Below are 23152 nucleotides of genomic sequence, written 5' to 3' on the forward strand. Positions count from 1 at the left end.
ATTGTATTGATTTTGCCACACATCAACATGAATCTGCCACAGGTATACACGTGTTCCCCATCCTGAACCCCCCCTCCCTCCTCCCTCCATATTCCTTTTATGGTTTTATGAAGATAGGGAGCTGAATTAGTGTTTTAAAACTTAGGAGAAAACCGCAGAATTCATTATAAGTGGCAATTTACTTAAAATGCCAAACAATAATATGTGCTAGCTTACTGTGCGGGGAACGTGACACTGACCAGCTGTTTCCCCTCTGAGGTGGTGGGAGGAGGACCTGGAGAGGTGCTGGCAAGGGTTTCACACATGTTGTCTCATGTGGTCCTTGTAACTGTTCTGAATGGTGTCCTCATTTTACAGATAACTGAAATTCAGAAGAGTGTCCAACCAAGCCTGAAAAACCAGGACCTGCATTTAGATGGGCCCTAAACTCTACACTTACTCAACTCTCCTAACTTGTTACCAGGAGACCATGAAACCATGGACCATGTAACCTAACATATATGTTCCTTCCCACACCTGAAATACTACTTCTTTTCTTAAAAGGAACTGCTACTTCTAACACGTTTTCATCGTACCTTTTAACATTTAATGAATCAAATATTTTTGAAAAGCAAGTACACGTAATAAATTGGAAACATTATGTCTTCATACCTTCTGCAGTGCACTATATCTGGTTTATTATCTCATGACACATTACAGAAGTGAAGTTAGGGGCCCACTCTTGGTCCAGTCTACTGAAGTCACAATTCACAGCACAAGCTCTGAACCTTTTAGTTACTACAAAATGATCAGGAGACGGACTACACATATTCCCCCAATTGACCAAGACATAGTATACTATTTTTCTGAATTCTCTCTGCTAAGAATCAGAGATTTTTGAACAACAGGGGGAGGGAGAGTTTACAGCAGGAGCTCCCTGAAAAAAAAAAAAAAATATATATATATATATATATATATATGTATATGTATATATTAGGCGTTTCTGTTACCCTACAACTAGGATACTCACAAGATGTTGGTGGGGGGGCCTCTGAAAACTAGGCAGATAGGGGGAACCACTAAGAAATCAGGTAGTATGTGAACGGGAGCAAAGAGGGGAGAAAAGTGGAGGCCAGACAGGACTGGTGTGGCTGACGGGTGACTGGGAGCACCAGGAGAGGCATGCTTGCCTCCAGGAGGTTAACAGGGAGTAGGAAGGACCTTCAGAGGTTGGAGGATGGGGAGGGGGGAATGTTCTTGGCATTCCCTCCTGCCCACTTGGCCCCAGGGAGCTTGCACAGGCCCCAAGCCTGGTCCTATGCCCTTCAGGGACTTCTCTGCCCACGTGGGTACTGGGGGTGTGAGAGGGAGTGGGAAGGAGAAGGACGCAAACCAAACTGGGGAGCCCTCAGGGGTCAGAAGTGCCTGCTGCTCCCTTGCCCACTGAGCCCAAAGGAGTCTCCTAAGGCCCTGGGCCTGGCTCTCCACCCCTGGGGCCCTCTCTGACCTTCAAGGTGCCTTCCACCCTACAAGACCTACTCTGCCTGTGTAGGTCCTATGGGTATGAGAGGAAGGGAGTAGAAGGAAGAGCCAAGCCCTGGGGCAAGAGTCACTTGAAGTTCAGAGGATCACTCGACCCCAGGGAGACTCCTGGGGCCCCAGATGTGATCCTCCACACCCTAAGGCAGGAGAGACTACAGAGGCCCCCTCAGCTAGGCTGAACCAAAGCCCCAACCCCCAACCAGGGCCTTTTCCAGTAGTGTGGGTCCTGAATCAGGACCCTGCCCCTGCCTAAAGCTAGCCTCCACATAAACCCAGCCCCTGCCTAAGCCCTGGCCCTCACAGCTGAGATTTTTCTGTCTTTTTGTTTCTTTTGTTGTTGTTTTGCTTTGGGGTTTTTTTGTTCTTTGCCATTATCGAGTTCTGTTTTACCCTTCAGTGGTTCTTTTGTATATATTCTTATTTTTAATAAAATATCTGTTAATTTTCTGAATTCATTTTATTATTTTTATTATTGTTATGCTCCCTTCTTTATGATCATTAATGATTTTTTTTCTTCTTTGCTACTGGAGCTTAGTTTTACCCTCCAGTACTTGTTTTATATAGATTTTTATTTTTCTGAATATATCTGTTAGTTTTCTAAATTTAATTTGTAATTATTTGTATTGTCCTGCTCCTTTTTTTTTTTGCATGACCTGTGACTTGCAAGATCCCACTTCATGGGCCAGAGACCAGGCCTGAGCTCCTGAGGTGGGAGAACTGAGTCAGAACCTCTGGACTAACAGAGAACATCATGCCCCAGGGAATATTAATTGGAGTGAGGTCTCCCAGTCAAAAGAATAAAATACTTAAGAATAAATGTACTTAAGGAAGCAAAAGACCTGTTCTTAGAAAACTATAAAACTCTGATGAAAGAAATCAAACAGGACACAAACGGAGAAATATACCATGTTCTTGGATTAAAAGAATCAATATAGTAAAGATAAATATACTACTCAAAAGTGAAAGTCAAAGTGAAGTCGCTCAGTCGTGTCTGACTCTTTGCAACCCCATGGACTGTAGCCTACCAGGCTCCTCTGTCCATGGGATTTTCCAGGCAATAGTCCTGGAGTGGATTGCCATTTCCTTCTCCAGGGGATCTTCCCAATTCAGGGATCAAACCCGGGTCTCCCACATTGTAGACAGACGCTTTACCATCTGAGCCACCCAAAGCAATCTACAAATTCACTGCAATTTCTATCAAATTGCCATGGCAGTTTCCACAGAATTGGAACAAAAAAATCTTACAGTTTGTATGGAAACACATAAGACCCCAAATAGCCAAAGTAATCTTGAGAAAGCAAAATGGAGCAGGAGGAATCAGGCTTCCTGACTTCAAACTTTACTAAAAAGCTACAGTAATCAAAACAGTATGGTACTGGCACAAACACAGAAATATAACAGGTTCAGGATAGAAAGCCCAGACATAAACCCATGGACCTAAATCACCTAGTCTATGACAAAAAAGGGTAAGAATATACAATGGAGAAAAGACAGCCTCTTCAATAAGTGGTGCTGGGAAATCTAGATAGGTACACATAAAACAATAAAATTAGAATACTACCTAATATCATACATAAAATAAACTCAAAATGAATTAAAGACCTAAATGTAAGACTATAACACTCTTGGAGGAAAACAAAGAAAAAACACTCTTTGACATAAATCACAGCAAGATCTTTTTTGAACCACCTCCTGAAATAATGAAAATAAAAACAAAATAAACAACTGGGATCCAATTAAACTTAAAAACTTTTGCACAGCAAAGGAAACCATAAGCAAGACAAAAAGACAAACCTCAGAATGGGACAAAATATTTACAAACAAAGCAGTGGACAAAGGGTTAATCTCCAAAAATACAAACAGCTCATGGAGTTCAATATTTAAAAAAAAATAAAATAAAATAATAGGCAGAAGATCTAAATAGACATTTCTCCAAAGAAGAAATATAGATGGCCAATAAACACAAGAAATGGTGCTCAACATCACTAATTATCAGAGAAATACAAATCAAAACTACAATGAGGTACCAGTTCATACCAGCCAAAATGGCCATCATCAAAAAATCTACAAACAATAAATGCTGGAGAGGATGTGGAGAAAAAGGAACTCTCTTACACTGTTGGTTGGAATCTAAATTGGTACAGCCACTGTGGAGAACAGTATGGTAATACCTTAAAAAACTAAACATAGAATTACCATATGATCCAGCAATCCCAATACAGGCCATATACCCTAAGAAAACCACAACTTAAAAAGACACATGTACCCCAGTGTTCATCATAGCACTGTTTACAATAGCCTGGACATGGACACAACCTAGATGTCCACTGACAGATGAATAGATAATGATGTGGTACATATACACAACGGAATATTATTCAGTCATAAAAAGAAATGAAATTGGGTTAGTAGTAGGGATGTGGATGAACCTAGAGCCTGTCATACAGAGTGAAGTGAGTAAAAAAGAGAAAAATATCATATATTAATGCATATATATGGAATCTAGAAAAATGGTGCTGATAAACCTATTTGCAGGGCAGGAACAGAGGCACAGACATGGAGAACAAGGCTGAGTGTATGTGCCCTATGTTCAGACTATACTACAAAGCTACAGTAGTCAAAACAGTACGGTATTGGCACAAAAACAGACACATAGATCAATGGAATGGAGTAGAGACCCCAGAGATAAACCTACACACATGAGGTCACCTAATCTATGACAAAGGAGGCAAGAATATAAAATGGGGGAAAGAGAGTCTTTCCACAAATAGTTCTGGAAAAACTGGGCAGCTACACTTAAAACAACAAGATTAGAACATTTCCTCATACCATATACAAAAATAGGCCTCCCTGGTGGCTCAGCTGGTAAAGAATCCACTGAAATACAGGGGACCTGGGTTAGATCCCTGGTTGGGAAGATCCCCTGGAGAAGGGAAAGACTATCCACTCCAGTATTCTGGCCTGGAGAATTCCATGGACTATATAGTCCATGGGGTTGCAAAGAGTTGAACACAACTGAGTGACTTTCACTCACTCACAATACAAAACTAAACACAAAATAGAGATTAAAGGCTTAAATGTAAAACTAGAAACCATAAAACTAGGAGAAAACATAGGCAATACACTCTGAGGCCTTAGAAATATTTTTTTGGATATGCCTTCTCAGATACAGCAAACATAGGCAAAAATAAACAAATCGGATCTAATCAAACTTAAAAGCTTTTGCACGGTGAATCAAACTATAGACAAAATGAAAAGACAAACTATTGAATGGGAGAAGATATTTGCAAAAGATATGTCTGATAAGGGGAATACCCCAAATAAATTAAAAACTCATACAATTCAATACAAAAAAGTTAAAAATGGACAGAGCACATTAATAGACATTTCTCCAAAGTAAACATATAGCTGGACAATGGAAACATAAAAAGATGCTCCAACTTGTTAATCATCAGGGGAATTCAGATCAAAACCCTCATGAGAGATCAACTTTTACCTATCAGAATGGCTATAGCCAAAAGACAACACATAAATGTTGGCAATGATGTGGAGAAAAGGGAACCCTAGTATACTGGTGGTGAGAGTGTAAATTGGTTCAGCCACTATGGGAATCAGCATGGAATTTCCACAAAAATTAAAAATACAACTACCATATGACCCAGCAATCCCACTTCTGGTTATATATCTGAAGAAAACAAAAAAACACTAATTCAAAAAGATGTATGTACCCCAATGTTCATAGCAGCATCATTTACAATTGTCAGGTGTGGAAGCAACCCAAGTGCCCACCAACAGATGAATGGATAAAAAAGATATGGTGTGTATATATGCAATGGAATATTATTCAGCCATAAAAAGGAATTAAATTCTGCCATTTTTCAGCAATGTGGGTGGACCTAGAGAATATTATGCTTAGTGAAAAATGTCACACTGAGGAAGATAAATACTGTGTGTGTTTTCACTTATATGTGGAATCTAAAAAATAAAGCATATGAATGCATAGAGCAAAACAGAAACAGACTCACAGAGAACAAACTATGCTTTAATATACTATATTTGTTCTTTTCTTTCTGACTTACTTCACTCTGTATAACAGGCTCTTAGGTTATCCACCTCACTTGAATTGACTCAAATTCATTCATTTTTATGGCTGAGTAATATTGCATTCCAGTCCATCCTAAAGGAGATCAGTTCTGGGTGTTCGCTGGAAGGCCTGGTGCTACTGAAACTCCAGTACTTTGGCCACCTCATGCGAAGAGTTGACTCATGGGAAAGACTCTGATGCTGGGAGGGATTGGGGGCAAGAGGAGAAGGGGACGACAGAGGATGAGATGGGTGGATGGCATCACGGACTCGATGGACGTGAGTCTGAGTGAACTCCGGGAGTTGGTGATGGACAGGGAGGCCTGGCGTACTGCGATTCATGGGGTTGCAAAGAGCTGGACATGACTGAGTGACTGAAGTGAACTGAAATGAATCTAAGGAATACATTATAAAATAAATTAAATACTGCCATATGGCCACAAATGAACCTAGAAGTTCACATTTTAAGAGTATGCTATAGGCAGGATCACATTCTATTACAGCCATTCGACACTCTAAAGTCATAGTTTTTACCCTTTGTTCTGCCATAGCAAATGGAAAATGAGCTCACATTCTAGATTTAGTCCTGGGATACCCAGGTTCTGACAAAATTCTCTCTTCCCTGACAATTTTTTCCAGAACATTTAGGCAATACAGGACTATAGCTGTTGTTTATATACAATATAATGAATCCTCATTTGCACAAGAGGCGATCTAAGTGGGGCCTATACCAGTTGTTTGTCATCTGGCAAAGCAACCAATTAGTCCAAGAACACCTGCAACATTTGGAATGCAAACTAGTCCAGCCACTATGGAGAACAGTGTGGAGATCCCTCAAAAAACTGGAAATAGAACTGCCATATGACCCAGCAATCCCACTTCTGGGCATACACACCAAGGAAACCAGAATTGAAAGAGACACGTGTACCCCAATGTTCATCACAGCACTGTTTATAATAGCCAGGACATGGAAGCAACCTAGATGTCCATCAGCAGATGAATGGATAAGAAAGCTGTGGTACATATACACAATGGAGTATTATTCAGCCATTAAAAATAATACATTTGAATCACTTCTAATAAGGTGTATGTAACTGCAGCCTATTATACAGAGGGAAGTGAGCCAGAAAGAAAAACACCAATACAGTATACTAATGCATATATATGCAATTTAGAAAGATGGTAATGATAACCTTGTATACGAGACAGCAAAAGAGACACAGATGTATAGAACAGTCTTTTGGACTCTGTGGGAGAGGGAGAGGGTGGGATGATTTGGGAGAATGGCATTGAAACATATATAATATCATATATGAAAAGAATCACCAGTCCAGGTTTGGTGCAGGATACAGGATGCTTGGGGCTGGTGCACTGGGATGACCCAGAGGGATGATATGGGGAGGGAGGTGGGAGAGGGGTTCAGGACGGGGAACATACGTATACCCATGGCAGATTCATGTTGATGTATGGCAAAACCAATACAATATTGTAAAGTAATTAGCCTCCCATCAAAATAAATAAATTTATAGAAAAAAAAAGAAAAGTATGACTTTTATAATATTCAGTAAAACCGCTCTGCTTTAAGATGAATAAAAATATGGTTTTTCACTGTAATGTGGAATAACTCTTAGGTAATAACTCAGATTTTCCCCATGTGCATTACTGTGTTCTATAATATTAGTCAAAACTATCACTCCTTTATAGGGAAACTTTAGCATTCACTGACAACACTTAAAATGCTATAGTATATTCTGTTTTAAATTCAAATGCATGAATTGGTAAATGTTTAAAAAGTAGATAGTATAACAAACTGTAGGTCTAAGAAATATAATATATTACATGTTATCTATGCTAAAGAGTTTGTTTACATATCCAGAGATCTGATTAATTTTATAGACATAAAGTCAAGTCTTGAACTAACTAACTCAACATACCCTTTAGGAAAAGTAATTCTTTTTATGGATCAAAATTGAACTTCAAATTGCTTACATATATATGTTTTGCTCTCACTGTTTTAAAATTAATAACAATCATTTTAGCTTCATGGGTATATTATGAACTTACCTTGTACCAAAATAGCTGGAGTGGGGCATGGTCAACATAACATCTTAACAATGTTTTGGACATCTTAACAACAAAGTTATCTCTTTTCTGCATCTATGCTGATCATGTAAATGCCCCCAAACTGTCAATAATTCTTCCAAAGCAAATTTAATAAATGTGGAGACATGGACTAATATTACAGCAAATCAATTCTCATCTCCTAAAAGTTCATATGTATTAACTCTACAAAAGAACACGAATTAAGGAAGTTAAAGTGAAAATAACTTTAAGCAATAATTCCAAATTAACCATAGTAAAACAGAACTTTATACTTGAGTCATATACATATGTTAAAAGCACAATCATTAAGGTTTTTTTCTGAATTATCCAGGTTTAGTTAAAAACTTCACTGTTACTGTTGAACATTTGGTCCACTTCAATAGAAATTAGAAATGTTAATGAACACACTCTTTTTTTCTCAAACAATTACTATAAACTGCTATACTTTAAGAATTTCTACCTTATTAGAGAAACAATTTGATAGAACATTGTTTTAATCAAATACAAATAAGTAAAAAAAAATTATCTGCATCAGAGTAAAAGATATAGAAGAAAAGATATGCTTTAGTCTTATGTCATATAGGTGCACAGCTTATAGAAATACATATGTAAAGCATAGTTACTATTTTTTGGTAGTAGGTATGCACTGTTAGCTTCAAAATTCAACTGGCTAACATTCCCACCAAAGCAAAAACACAAACTTTAGAAAAATAGCTCATATATTTCATCAAATAAGTGAACACAGAAAGCACCTTGACACTGCTAATTTGCCAAACTATATAATAATGATGGACAGATGAAACAAGATTCTCCTGTTGTTTGTACTAGGGTTACCTCCCAAGCATCATTTGGGTATTCAGGCCCAACCACAATTCTGTGTTCACCCATTGTGTGCTTGAGACCAATGTTATTTAACATAAGTACTACCATGGTCTTTGAGACTGTGGAGAATCACAGTGGGAAGACTGTGGGACTGCCACCCCGTCACTAACTCAGCCTCTACCTCCTTAACGTGGGCACTGAGCAGGAGGGGTGGCACTTTCAGAAGCAGGTCAAGAGGCAGCAAAGCTGAAGAAATAAAAGGGGGAAAGACATGAGACTGTAACACAAATTGCACTGAATTTCAGGGTGTCGTGTGTGATGTTACTGCTGACAAAGCTAAATTACCTGGTCTCAGTCTGGATCCTATTCCACCAGTGAAGTCTCTGTAAGCAGAATGAGAAGGTTTATTCAACTTGAATTTGACTAACATTTACTGAAAGCTTATATCCCACTATGGTTTATGAAACCATATGAAAATATAGGTTTCTTTTTCCTAATGATGTCCTCAAGAGTTCAATAAAGGGAGAAAAGAGACATAACTGAACCTGGAGCAGAACTGACATTCTATGACGAATGGAAGAAACTGGTTGCATCGCAGTTGTTCATTAGCTCTAAGAATAAATATAAGCCGAAATCTTAGGCTTGAATGATTTTCTTGTTACATTTAAAATCAAAATACTTGAACTTCCCTGGTGGCTCAGTGGTAAAGAATCTGCCTGACATGCAAGAGACATGGTTTTGATATCTGGTCCAGGAAGATCCCACATGACTTGCAGCAAATAAGCCCTTGTGCGTGCAGTCCACGGGGTCGCTATGAGTCGGACACGACTGAGAGACTTCACTTTCACTTTTCACTTTGATGCATTGGAGGAGGAAATGGCAATCCACTCCAGTATTCTTGCTTGGAGAATCCCAGGGACAGGGGAGCCTGATGGACTGCCATCTCTGGGGTTGCACAGGGTCGGACACGACTGAATCGACTTAGCAGCAGCAGCAGCATCCACAACTACTGAGCCTGTGCTCTGGAGCCTGGGAACCACAACTACTGAGCCCATGTGCCGCAACCACTGAAGCCGATGTGCCTTAGAGCCCATGCTCGCAACAAGAGAAGCCACTGCAATGAGAAGCCTGTGCACTGCAACTAGAGAGCAGCCCCAGCTCGCCCCAACTGGAGATAAGCCCGCACAGAAGGAAGACTCAGAACAGCCAGAAATGAATAAATAAACAAAATAACAATACTTATTTTGTATGAAAAAGAAATAGCATTTTAAATTTTATATGTAGTATGTTCCCTGCTTTATTCCTGCTGTCTTAAAGAAAAAATCATAACTCTTCCTATGAAATGAGATAATTTTTAAATTTAAGAAGATTATATTTTTCCCTATGTTCTCAGCATTACTACCATCACTTTTTGTGATGCAACCCCATGGACTATATAGTCCATGGAATTCTCCAGGCCAGAATACTGGAGTGAGTAGCCTTTCCCTTCTCCAGGGGATCTTCCCAACCCAGGGATCAAATCCAGGTCTCCCGCATTGCAGGCAGATTCTTTACCAGCTGAGCTATGAGGGGAGCCCCAAAATAAATAAAAAATAAAATAAAGATACTCATTTTGTGTGAAAAAAAGCATTTAAAATTTTATATTTAGTATGTTCCATACTTTATTCCTGCTGTCTTAAGGAAGAAACTATAGCTCTTCCTATGAAATGAGATAATTTTTACATTTAAGAGGATTATATTTTTCCTATGTTCTCAGCATTATTACCATCACTTTTTTGCCCTATTCCAAAATTTAGGATTTCCTTATCATTATGCAAGTTGGTCTCAGGACCTTTCACCAAGTGGAAGAGTCATTAGACCCTACGAAGGACAGCCATAAATAACCTTCAATCTTGTTTTATCTACTAGAATCTAGAGACAAGTTCTTAACAGTTTTTTTTTAAGAAATAAGAAATATCTATGCCCTGACAAATTATAAGAACCATACTTTACCGCAACACAACCAAAGTACATCAAACATCCTCTATGTTTAAGGCACATGATAGGTGTTTACTACGTGGGAATTGATATAGGGACTCAGACACAAATAAACATGATGATAATCCTATTACCCCAACCCTTTCACTACAGTCACAGAAATTTTGATACATACATGCAACACATAACCAAGTTATTAAGCATAGCAAATTCAGGCACTCATTCACCCACCACTCAATTACTAGAATAATATCAAAATGTGTGCATCTAACAGTGAACTCCTTCCCTCTCCATTTCCAGCCTTCCAATCCCCCAGCAAGCCACTCCTCTCTTGATCCTATTTTATTTTTTCTGTCCCATTCCCAGCCCATATTTCCAGACCCTTGAAAATTAAATGAAACTCATCAGTTTTATATAGGTAATACATTCTTTTTACACCTGGAATAAGGTCACATGTTTACATGAGGAAAAGGGATAATCCCTGCCTCACATTTTCAAAAGGGGCATAATCTTAGCAGTGTCCATATAAGTGTGGGCAGAAGCCTCAGGATTGAGCAGAGGGGTAGAGCATCTGTTCCAGCAAATCATTCCCTTGCACACAAGTTACCCTTTAGCAAGGACAATGCATAGCCCACATCCTAGTCTTCTAAGACAAGCCCAGCACTGTCCAACAGAAATATGCAAACTACAAACATAAGTCTAAATATTCTGGCAGCCACAGTTTTAAGAAGTATAAAGAAAAAAGTGACATTAATTTTAATAACATTTTAAACTAAAATAACCAAAATATTATTTCAACATGTACTAAATATAAATATTAATGTAATCTTAAAAATTTAAATGAAATTTAAAATTCTTGCAACATACAGGCAACCTGGTCCCAGGGCAGAGCCCAAGAGTGGCAGCAGTGGTCATTGCTTGCACTTACTCAAGCAGCATCAGAAGTTTCCTGGATTCTGATGGGGATGCTCTACTACAGCTAACCTCTGACACACCCCACGAGTCCACATAGCTCTCTGCTAGCCCAGCAGAGTTGTTCCACAAATGTGTAGGGGGTGGTGGCACAGGCAGGGAGAAATGATTGGCTATGAAAAACAAAGGGGGCTTACATCTGAGTCAGTATCCGACGGGAGCTGCAGATGTCTACATGGTCAGTGCATTAGATCTCTGTCAATGTACAGACCACACTTGTTTCAGCGCCTCATGCCACTGAAGCAGAGGTCTTGGTGCAGGGAAGAGGGGGAAAAAAGTCCACTTGAAGGGGATAGAGCTAGCTTCTTCCCTGGCAATTTAAAAGCAGACCTCACCCCTAAGAAGGTAGTGATGGCCACTGGGCAGAGAGGAAGTCCTGCCTCAGATCTGGTGCCAACTCTAGGTCCTCCATCTCTAGCACCACTGCCTATCAAGGGGATAGCTTCCAGCACATTCTGAAGAAAGGTATAACTGACATCCACCTCAAATCCAGCTCACCCATCAAAGGCGGGTACAAGTCACACAGTGTGCAGAGGGACGCTCTCACATAAAAACAGCCATTTCAAGACTGCAGAGGACAACTGTTTCACCTAAAGTAATAGAGACAGAGAAAGCTAAATAAAAAGAAGAACTACTGTCAATTGAAAAAGCAAAAGAAAACCTCTGAAAAATAATGAATCAGAAATAAACAATTTACCACAAGAGAACTTAAAACATGATTAATAATAAACTTAATAAAGGAAAAGAACTGATCTCAACAATCGCCGGGAGCCACCACAGGAGATCCCACCCATGACAAAGGTCATGAGGAGAAGACCTGATAGGCAAAGGTGGATCAGGATTCGAGGGGCTCCCTGGACCTGCTTGAGCATCTACCCCAAAACCAGAATCTGTCTGTCTTACTATTTTGTTCCTTTCACCAACTCTTCTGACATTAACAGGGGGCTATCCCCGACCACTTTTCTCTGGAGAAAATCAAACTTAGGGCTCTAGCTAATAAGTCTCCTGGACATGAAAGGAATATTTCAACTCAAACCCCCTCTGTTGGCATTCTAGCTTGCTTTGCAGATTTATGCAGACTCTTGCAGCTATGCATATGATTATTCACAGCCTCCCAACTGTGAGAGGCACAAGAAGCCTAAAAATATAGAGCCTTTCAAAGAGTTAAAAACTATTAGAGTAGTGCTGGTGTAGGATTTCACTGTTGAGCCAATGCTTGCTGCTAAGTTCCCATACCTCTCATCCACTGTGCACTTGAGAGTGCATTAGTTACCATAGTTGGAATGTAAGAAAAACAAGTGTAGCCTTGAAACTAACCACATCAGACCTTTTAGCTAATTGGTTCTTTCTTATAATTCACTGTACCTTTGCTCTGTGAAAAAATATAACTCTGTTTAATGCTTTCTGAGGCTGACATAGATTAAAAATGTAGAGAGAAAACATTACAAGGGAAAATAAGTTTTCTGGTTGAGCAGCCTTTATCAAAAGAGGGTCATAAAATGTTCACAGACCTCCAAGGCCAGAAGATAATGTATGCAACATTGTTTATGGGAAAGGTATGCAGAAAAAAGTCCTGGTTTTGATAAAGACAAAACAGATGTAACGTTTGGGGATGACTCTGTATGACTTTGCATCTTTCATTTCCCTCTATGTACAAGTCAAGGTATAAAAGGTTCCCTGAAAAATAAAGTGACAGACCAGGACCAGTTTCCATGAAAGCCTGGTTCCCCTGTGTCTTTCTTCTTTTTCTTTCTTTCTTTCTCTCTCTTACTCTCTTTTTCAGGCTGATTCCTTGGAGCATAGAGGCTCTCTGCATTCACTTATCTGCCTGGGCTTCCAAGACCTGAATGGGAAGGCGCTCTGCATCTTCACTCCCTTGGGAGACTGGGAGGGTGCCTGCGGCCTACATGAACAGAGCACGTCCCTTGTCTTGGGGCTTTACTGGCTTTCTGTGTAAACCAAGGAATATCAGCTTCTATTCTTTTCTCTCTCATTCATTCATTCATTCTCCAATGCCATTTCTCCTGAGGGTTCCCCTGGATCCTGCAGGGGCTGGACCCTGGCAAAAAATGAACATTTTAAAATATTAAAAAGACCCAATCAGAAAGTTGCAGGATACAGAGTCAATACACAGAAATCACTTGCATCCCTGTATACTAACAGTGAAAAATCAGAAAGAGAAACTAAGGAATCAACTCCATTCACCATTGCAACAGAAAGAATAAAATATCTAGGAGGAAACCTACTTAAGGAGACAAAAGAACGGTATACAGAAAATTATAAGACACTGGTGAAAGAAATCAAAGACAACATAAACAGATGGAGAGATATTTCATGTTCCTGTGAAACGTTCATGTTCATGTTACTGTGAAAATGACTATATTACCAAATATAATATATGGATTCAATGCAATCCATATCAAGTTACCAATGGCAATTTTCACAGAACTAGAACAAAAAATTTCACAATGCATACAGAAACACAAAAGATCCTGAATATCCAAAGCAGTCTTGAGAAAGAAGAATGGAGTTGGAGGAATCAACCTTCCTGACTTCAGACTACACTACAAAACTACAGTCATCAAGACAGTATGGTATTGGAACCAAAACAGAAGTATAGACCAATGGAACAAGATAGAAAGCCAGAGATAAACCTACACATCTATGGGTAGCTTATTTTCAACAAAGGAGGCAAGAATATACAATGGGGCAAAGATAGCCTTTTCAAAAAGTGGTTCTGGGAAAACTGGACACATATATGTAAAAGAATGAAATTAGAACACTTTCTAAAACCATACAGAAAGATAAACTCAGAATGGATTAAAGATCTAAACGTAAGATCAGAAACTAAAAAACTCTTAGAGAAAAACATAGGCAGAACACTGGATGACAGAAATCAAAGCAAAACCCTCTAGGACCACCTCCTAGAGTAATGGAGACGAAATGGAAATAAGCAAGTGGGGCCCAATTAAACTTACAAGCTTTTGCACAGCAAAGGAAACTACAAACAAGGTCGAAAGACAACCCTCAGAATGGGAGAAAATAAGGGCAAAGGAAACAACTGGCAAAGATTCAATCTACAAAATATACAAGCAGTTCATACAACTCAATACCAGAAAAACAAACAACCCAATAAAAAGGGGGGGGGGAAACCTAAGCAGACATTTCTCCAGAGAAGACATTCAGATAGCTAACAAGCACATGAAAAGATGCTCAACATTGCTCATTATTAGACAAATACAAACGAAAACTACAATGAGATACCACTTCACACTACTCAGAATTGCCATTATCAAAAAGTCTACAAACAATAACTGCTGGAGATGATGTGGAGAAAAGGTAATTCTCTTGCATTGCTGATGGGAATGTAAACTGATACAGCCACAAAGCCGGCATATGGTCCAGCAATCCCACTACTGGGCATATACCCTGAGGAAACCAAATTGAAAAAGACACAAGTACCCCAGTGTTCATTGCAGCACTATTTACAATAGCTAGAACACTGAAGCAACACAGATGTCCATCGACAGATGAATGGATAGAGAAGCTAAGATACATATCTACAATGGAATATTACTCAGCCATAAAAAGGAAAGCATTTCAGTCAGTTCTAATGAGGTGGATGAACATGGAGCCTATTATACAGTGAAGTAAGTCAGAAAGAGAAATATGAATATCACATATTACCACATATATAAGGAATCTAGAAAGATGGCACTGCTGAATTTATTTGCAGGGCAGATCACTAATTCCTTATTGCGAAATTCAGACTTAAATTGAAGAAACCAGGGAAAACAACAAGACCAATCAGGTATAGGCTAAATAAAATCCCTTATAACTATACAGTGGAGGTGAGAAATAGATTTAAGGGACAAGATCTGATAGAGTGCCTGATGAACTATGAACAGCGGTTTGTGACATTGTACAGAAGACAGGAATCAGGACCATCCTCAAGAAAAAGAAATGCAAAAAGAAAAATGGCTGCCTGAAATGCTGTGAAAAGGCCTTACAAATAGCTGTGAAAAGAAGAGAAGCAAAAAGCAAAGGAGAAAAAGAAAGATATACCCATTTGAATGCAGAGTTTCAAAGAATAGCAAGGAGACATAAGAAAGCCTTCCTCATGGTCAATGCAAAGAAATAGAGGAAAACAACAGAATGGGAAAGACTAGAGATCTCTTCAAGGAAATTAGAGATACCAAGGGAACATTTCATGCAAAGATGAGCACAATAAAGGACAGAAATGGTATAGACTTAACAGAAGCAGAAGATATTAAGAACAAGTGGCAAGAATACACAGAAGAACTGTACCAAAAAAATTTTCACGACCATATAATCATGATGGTGTCATCACTCACACTCACCTATAGCAAGATATCCAGGAATGTGAAGTCAAGTTGGTCTTAGGAAGCATCACTACAAACAAAGCTAGTGGAGGTGATGCAATTCCAGTTGAACTATTTCAAATCCTGAAAGATGATGCTGTGAAATATGCCAGCAAATTTGGAAAACTCAGCAGTGGCCACAGGACTGGAAAAGGTCAGTTTTCATTCCAATCCCAAAGAAAGGAAATGCCAAAGAATGCTCAAACTACCTCACAATTGCACTCATCTCACACACTAGTAAAGTAATGTTCAAAATTCTCCAAGCTGGCCTTCAGCAATACATGAACCGTGAACTTCCAGATGTTCAAGCTGGTTTTAGAAAAGGAAGAAGAACCAGTGATTAAATTGCCAGCATCTGCTGGATCATAGAAAAAGCAAGAGAGTTCCATGAAAACATCTATTTCTGCTTTATTGACTATGCCAAAGCCTTTGACTGTGTGGATCACAATAAACTGTGGAAAATTCTTCAAGAGATAGGAATACCAGACCACCTCACCTGCCTCTTGAGAAATCTGTATGCAGGTCAGGAAGCAACAGTTAGAACTGGACATGGAACAACAGACTGGTTCCAAATAGGAAAAGGAGTACGTCAAGGCTGTATATTGTCACCCTGCTTATTAACTTCTATGCAGAGTACATCTTGAGAAATGCTGGGCTGGATGAAGCACAAGCTGGAATCAAGATTGCTGGGAGAAATATCAATAACCTCAGATATGCAGATAACATCACCCTTATGGCAGAAAGTGAAGAGGAGCTAAAAAGCCTCTTGATGAAAGTGAAAGAGGAGGGTGAAAAAGTTGGCTTAAAGCTCAACATTCAGAAAATGAAGATCATGGCATCTGGTCCCTTCACTTCATGGGAAATAGATGAGGAAACAGTGGAAACAGTGACAGACTTTATTTTTGGGGTCCAAAATCACTGCAGATTGTGACTGAAGCCATGAAATTAAAAGACACTTACTCCTTGGAAGAAAAGTTATGACCAACCTAGACAGTATATTCAAAAGCAGAGACATTACTTTGCCAACAAAGGTTCGTCTAATCAAGGCTATGGTTTTTCCAGTGGTCATGTATTCATGTGAAAGTTGGACTGTGAAGAAAGCTGAGTGCCAAAGAATTGATGCTTTTGAACTGTGGTGTTGGAGAAGACTCTTGAGAGTCCCTTGGACTGCAAGGCGATCCAACCAGTCCATTCTAATGGAGATCAGCCCTGGGATTTCTTTGGAAGGAATGATGGTAAAGCTGAAACTCCAGTACTCTGGCCACCTCATGTGAAGAGCTGACTCATTGGAAAAGACTCTGATGCTGGGAGGGATTGGGGGCAGGAGGAGAAGGGGACGACCAAGGATGAGATGGCTGGATGGCATCACTGACTCAATGGACGTGAGTCTGAGTGAACTCCGGAAGTTGGTGATGGACAGGGAGGTCTGGCGTGCTGTGATTCATAGGGTCGCAAAGAGCCGGACATGACTGAGCGACTGAACTGAACTGAACTGAACTGAATCAAGATTTTTGCAATAGGGAGGCAACATTCCTAGGTCCTGAGATCACACAAGTTTTTTCCAGTCACATGTATGATACTGCTGCTGCTAAGTCACTTCAGTCGTGTCCGACTCTGTGTGACCCCAGAGACGGCAGCCCACCAGGCTCCCTCGTCCCTGGGATTCTCCAGCAAGAACACTGGAGTGGGTTGCCATTTCCTTCTCTAGTGCATGAAAGGGAAAAGTGAAAGTGAAGCCTTTCAGTCGTGTCCGACTCTTCGCGTTCTCAGGGACTGCAGCCTACCAGGCTCCTCCGTCCATGGGATTTTCCAGGCAAGAGTACTGGAGTAGGGTGCCATTGCCTTCTCCACGTATGATACTGGATGGTCACAAACATTTCCAATCATCTCTATACACAAAGACTAGAAATCAGGCACACATCCTTGGATACAATTATGCATACATTGATTCATCAAAGAGGCTGTGAACCACAGGTATTTCTGATATTGCAAATATTCAATGTCTGAAACTATCCTGCCAACTGTACTCTGTTGCCTTGGCAACAGAATATACATGTGCATGGAAAAATCTTATTGCCTAAGCACCAGGATCTTTAAAAAGGGTTTAAGCTGTTGACTATGGCTATGGCTGTAGGTTCAAGCCAGAAGGTGAGGTTTTAGTCCAATTATAGACAGAGATACAGAATTTGTGCTAAGATAACAGTCATTCATCTATTAACTGAAGTATTTGTGGACTGGTACCTATGTGCAATAAACTGTGCCCTGGGGAATGCAAAGATGGACTAGGCATAGTCTGGTATGTGCCAGCACAAAGTAATAAACATTAATTGATTAATCAATGAATTTTGTAGAAGGTCATAATTCAATGACCATAGTTTACTAGTACTTGACTGTATGTTACAAAGAGACTGAAACTCCTGTGTGTATTACCAAGTTATACAGGACAATTTATTTGTAAACTGTAATAAAATATTATGACTTGAATTAGAACCACCACTAAATATATCAACTAAGACTATAATGAAATCCAGACAGACACTGGTATAGGCCAAGCCCTATATCACACAAAGTAATGTGTGAATTATACTTCATTGAAGCTTTTAAAACAAAATAATTTCTTATGTTCTCATTCAAGAAAAATTATTCAAATAGACCATCACAAGACTGTGCATTCACTTAAACCAATCTATAAAAATAAACCATTAAGGTAATTTAAATTTGCCTTCTGTGACTTACCAAATAGAACTTAAATGTAAGCCAGAATCTCATGGTTCTGTATCTTCAGAACAGCTAACTAGTGAGCCCTTGAGAGAGTATGAGTGATTGCAGCTAAAGCAACTACTTGGTGACCACTCAAATTAACAACCATCTGGAGGAGTATCCCAAGTGACACTCTTTATTTATGACTCTCTGATTACATGCAAAGAGCAAAGATGTAAAATCAAATCTCTATTCTAGTAAACCAAAGGCATAACTAAAAGCAAATTATCTTAAGTGAATATACTTTTAGTTTGCTGGGAAATGTGTACCAGCAGGAGATTCCCCATGGGCTACCTTAACACTATGAAAAATGCCATGCTGGCAGTGCCAGGTCTTCTCGGGGCCTGGGAGAGCCCTAGGAATGGCTGCCAGGTGACATCTTGGTGGGGGAGATTTAGAATCTGGAGACCTGGTCATGGAGATCTGGAGATTGACCTCTGCTGCAAATGAAGGAAAGACTGCATTTCCAGAGCCAAGAAATGACCCACTGACCCCGTATCTCAGCTCTGAGTTTGGCTTTTAGGATTTTTGTTGATTTGGGGATGGAGAGCTGAAATATGGGAGGAATTTGGCAAGGAAAAGAACCCAAATGAACTACTTACTGGCTTCAAGTGACTTCTGCTAAAGAGAGCATAAAAAGGCAATTGACTTCTAGGAGTTGGAGACTCTGGGTCTCGCCATTAATTACATTCCTGAAAAATGTATCATCTGATGACAGCTTGGGTCACAACACCAGGGTGCCTTTCATTGATAATATCATGTTTCCTTTCACTAGCCTTGAGAATTCAATGCTTCTCTGAGGAGGCAGGAGCTGCCCTTCCTAGTTTCCTTTGCTGATATATTATCCATTTGCCTGGCCCAACTGCTCATGAAAGTCTGTGTCAAGTTACTGGGGAGGTATCAATGATCTTTAGCAGGCAATTAGCTTCAACTTAGCCCTTGATATCTGAGATGACCAAAGTTGAGAGTTTATGCTTAAGCTTTCTCTGTGTACCATGGAGCCAGGTCCAAGTCTGAATTCTAAACTCTGAACACCATGCTCAAATCAAGCATGTACCTGTCTGTGACTCTTTCTCATTGGGACCCTTTTTCTAGGAGCCAGAAAGGAGCTCCTGGGAGAGCTGCCCAGGGTCTCATTGTAACTGTCTTACTAATTAACACATGGCACAAAACAGCCAAAAATATCTGCAGGCTTGATTTTAAATTGATTTTTATTATATTTTGTGGTTCTGCTATCTTATTTTAGCTTTTCATTTAGCTTTTAAACACTTTGAGGATGGGTTTACAGTTAACATTAATAAACCAAGAAACTAAGGATAACTCTAAACAAATTAGATTGCAAATAACTTTAACCTTATTTAATGCTTTCCAAAGAATTATAAATATATTTTAGAGTTGCCTCCCTTTAATTCATAGAATTAAAGGGAATACCTGGAAGGAAGTAAAAAACTCATTAATTTTCTCTTCTCTTATTTGGTATTAATCACAGGCTGTCTTTTGTCACTTATTTTCTTCTCAAGTCTACTTTTATGCCCCCAACACTATGAGTTCATTGAGAGAAGAGTGAAGTGAAGCGAAGTGAAAGTAACTCAGTCATATCCGACTCTTCGCAACCCCATGGACTATACAGTCCATGGAATTCTCCAGGCCAGAATACTGGAGTGGGTAATGTTTCCCTTCTCCAGGGAATCTTTCCAATCCAGGGACAGAATCCAGGTCTCCTGCATTGCAGGCAGTTTCTTTACCAGCTGAGCCACCAGGGAAGCCCTTGAGAGAAGAGGGTTTGCCTTAAATCAACTTGTGACCCCCAGTGGCAGGTCACAAGGTGCCATACATGGCACAGTCTTGCACATGCTATTTTAGTTCAGACCCTATTCACCTGTTTACTTATGACTGCTTCTGCTGACTCAGCCTCACGGTCTGGGCCATCTTCTGTTTTCCACCTATTAACTTGGTCATTAACCCGAAGTTAAAGCCCACTCTGCAAAGTCCCACTTCAAATGAGAGTCCAATTGGACTGCTTCTTTCTGTTGATTCTAGTTTATGCAATTTGATGTAAATATGTAGATATTGACTAGTTTTTAAAAAGCATTTCAAAGAACAAAGTAAAAGTATTTCAAGCTCTAATACATATGTTTCCTTTGTTTTTGAAGAGCTACACTTCAACTGAAAATTTTTCTATGAATCCTTTCAGAAAAGAAGGACTATATTTATTTGGCAATGCTGAGATTCCTAAAAACAGTTGATTGAAAATTTCCATCCTAATATAAAATTCTCTTAATTGGAGAAGACACCCATATATGATCATTTATTTTTGTACTAAAATATTTGTTTTGCATCTTTTCTATATATTTATGCAACTTTGTATCACTGAGTAAAGTGTCCAATAAAAAAGAAAAAAACTATTGATGTACTTTATAATATAAGTCATCAGTTCAGTTCAGTTGCTCAGTTGTGTCCGACTCTTTGTGACCCCATGGACTGCAGGCATCCCTATCCATCATCAACTCCTGGAGATTGCTCAATTTCATGTCCATTAAGTTGGTGATGCCATCCAACCATCTCATCCTCTGTCATCCCCTTCTCCTCCTGCCTTCAATCTTGCCCAGCATGAGGGTCTTTTCCAATGAGTCAGTTCTTCACATCAGGTGCCCAGAGTATCGGAGCTTCAGTTTCAACTTCAGCATCAGTCGTTCCAATGAATATTCAGGACTGATCTCCTTTAGGATGGACTGGTTGGATCTTCTTGCAGTCCAAGGGAGTCTCAAGAGTCTTCTCCAACAACACAGCTCAAAAGCATCAATTCTTCAGCACTCAGCTTTATGGTCCAACTCTCACATTCATACATGACTACTGAGAAAAACCATAGCTTTGACTAGACGGACCTTTGTTGGCAAAGCAATGTCTCTGCTTTTTAATATGCTGTCTAGGTTGGTCATAAATTTTCTTCCAAGGAACAAGTGTCTTTTAATTTCATGGCTGTAATCACCATCTGCAGTGATTTTGGAGCCCAAGAAAATAAAGTCTGTCACTGTTTCCATTGTTTCCCCATCTATTTGCCATGAAGTAATGGGACCATGTTACTAGCAACACCATAAAAGACTTAGGAAATAGAGACTTTAGCTTAACTTTCTTGACCCTCACTTGGAAAAGGTGAACTTATCAGTGATGTTGTATCTTTGACTAAACAATGTGACCCATGAGGGACCTGGAGGGGCTGCCAATGAAGGGGCTCAGCCCCTCCCACAGCAGGGAATCAAGCCAACCTGACTCCCCTGAAGGACGCTGGATCCTTAGAGAGGTGACATGCAGACAGAGCAAATAAGCTGGAGGCTCACTCAGGCCTGCATTAGAGCCTCGGAAAATCTTCCAGAAGTGCCTCCTCCACAGGCTTCAGGGGCTGACCTAGCTTCTATCCCTTCATAGGTTGGTTCTGGGCATTCCATAATTATGTAAGTCATTGAAAGCTTTCTAATGAACATAAGTCAGCCCAAGTCATCTTTTATTTCTTGTGCCCACAAAGCCTGCCCCGTAAAGGACAGTCACTCACACATGACCTGGCCGGCACTTCCTAGACCCAGCACTGTCGACAGCCCCCTGCCTGTCCCTGCTCAGCTCCCTACCATCTCGATGCCAGCTCTCCCCAGCCAATCACATTCTTTTGACTAAAGGATCCTCCACAGTGAGCTGGAATATGATCTAATAAGCAGAAACTACCAAGTATATCCCTTTTCTCTGCCCCTCCATCTTAAATTTATCTTTGCCTCTCTTTCTTCAGATACACATAAAAGCTGCCCTTTCCTCTTTTCCAGGGCTGTCCTCAGGTCCTTGCTGCTCCGAGACTGGGAACCAGCTACAATTTCCCCTCTCCATCAGCTGCTTCTCCTCCGTCCACTCACCCTTCAGCCACCCTGATTCTAGAAGGCCCTTTCCCATCAAACATTCCCATCACCTCACCGTCAGCTCACTACTTTCTTCAGTTTCTCTCTGTCTCTGCTTCTGTAACCTCTGAAACCACCACAGTCAGGCTTCTGCTTCCACCAGTCTCACCCAAGGTCACTGAACTGTTCTCATGAAGATTACCAGAAACTTGCAAAAAGCTATATCAAAGAATTTCATTTCAGTTCTTGGCCCAAGAGACAAATATTGCAGAAAGTGCTAGTCATTACAAAATAATGATTTCTTTTTTTAAAATGGAATTCCCCAAACATGCTCATTCTCCCCTGTAGCTACTTTCTCCTCTGCTCACTGATCTGTGAGCAGAAGGGAAGAACACAACATCTGGTCACATCCATAAAAGGAAGGATGTGTCTCTGCATCCCATCCCCCTCCTGCTGGCTGAGACTTGGGTGTGACGTGGTCTACACCTGCTATACCTGCCATAGGCATCTATACCCCAGGGATGTAGAAAAATAAGGGATAGGGAGCCACAGCCCCAGATAATCTCATGAAGCCCTACAACCCTCGGCCACCCCTGAGCTCAGGGAAACTAACTGAGTGGCTGAGGATTCCAAAGCCAGACTAAAACCCAT

The 23152-nt window shown here is 40.0% G+C and overlaps 1 protein-coding gene across 1 annotated transcript in view; it reads right to left on the reverse strand.

Annotated features, from left to right (window-relative positions):
• The window catches only part of NEK10 (NIMA related kinase 10), a 290322-nt gene that overhangs the window by 75321 nt on the left and 191849 nt on the right, over positions 1–23152 (reverse strand). Inside the window, exons 30-32 of the mRNA XM_018038472.1 lie at positions 8875–8912; positions 8635–8775; positions 1468–1477 (exon numbers count right to left, since the gene is read on the reverse strand). Coding sequence (XP_017893961.1) covers positions 1468–1477; positions 8635–8775; positions 8875–8912 — 189 coding nt within the window. The remainder of the gene's footprint in view (positions 1–1467; positions 1478–8634; positions 8776–8874; positions 8913–23152) is intronic.

This window comes from Capra hircus, chromosome 22, assembly GCF_001704415.2.
Source record: "Capra hircus breed San Clemente chromosome 22, ASM170441v1, whole genome shotgun sequence".
NCBI classification, from domain to species: domain Eukaryota; kingdom Metazoa; phylum Chordata; class Mammalia; order Artiodactyla; family Bovidae; genus Capra; species Capra hircus.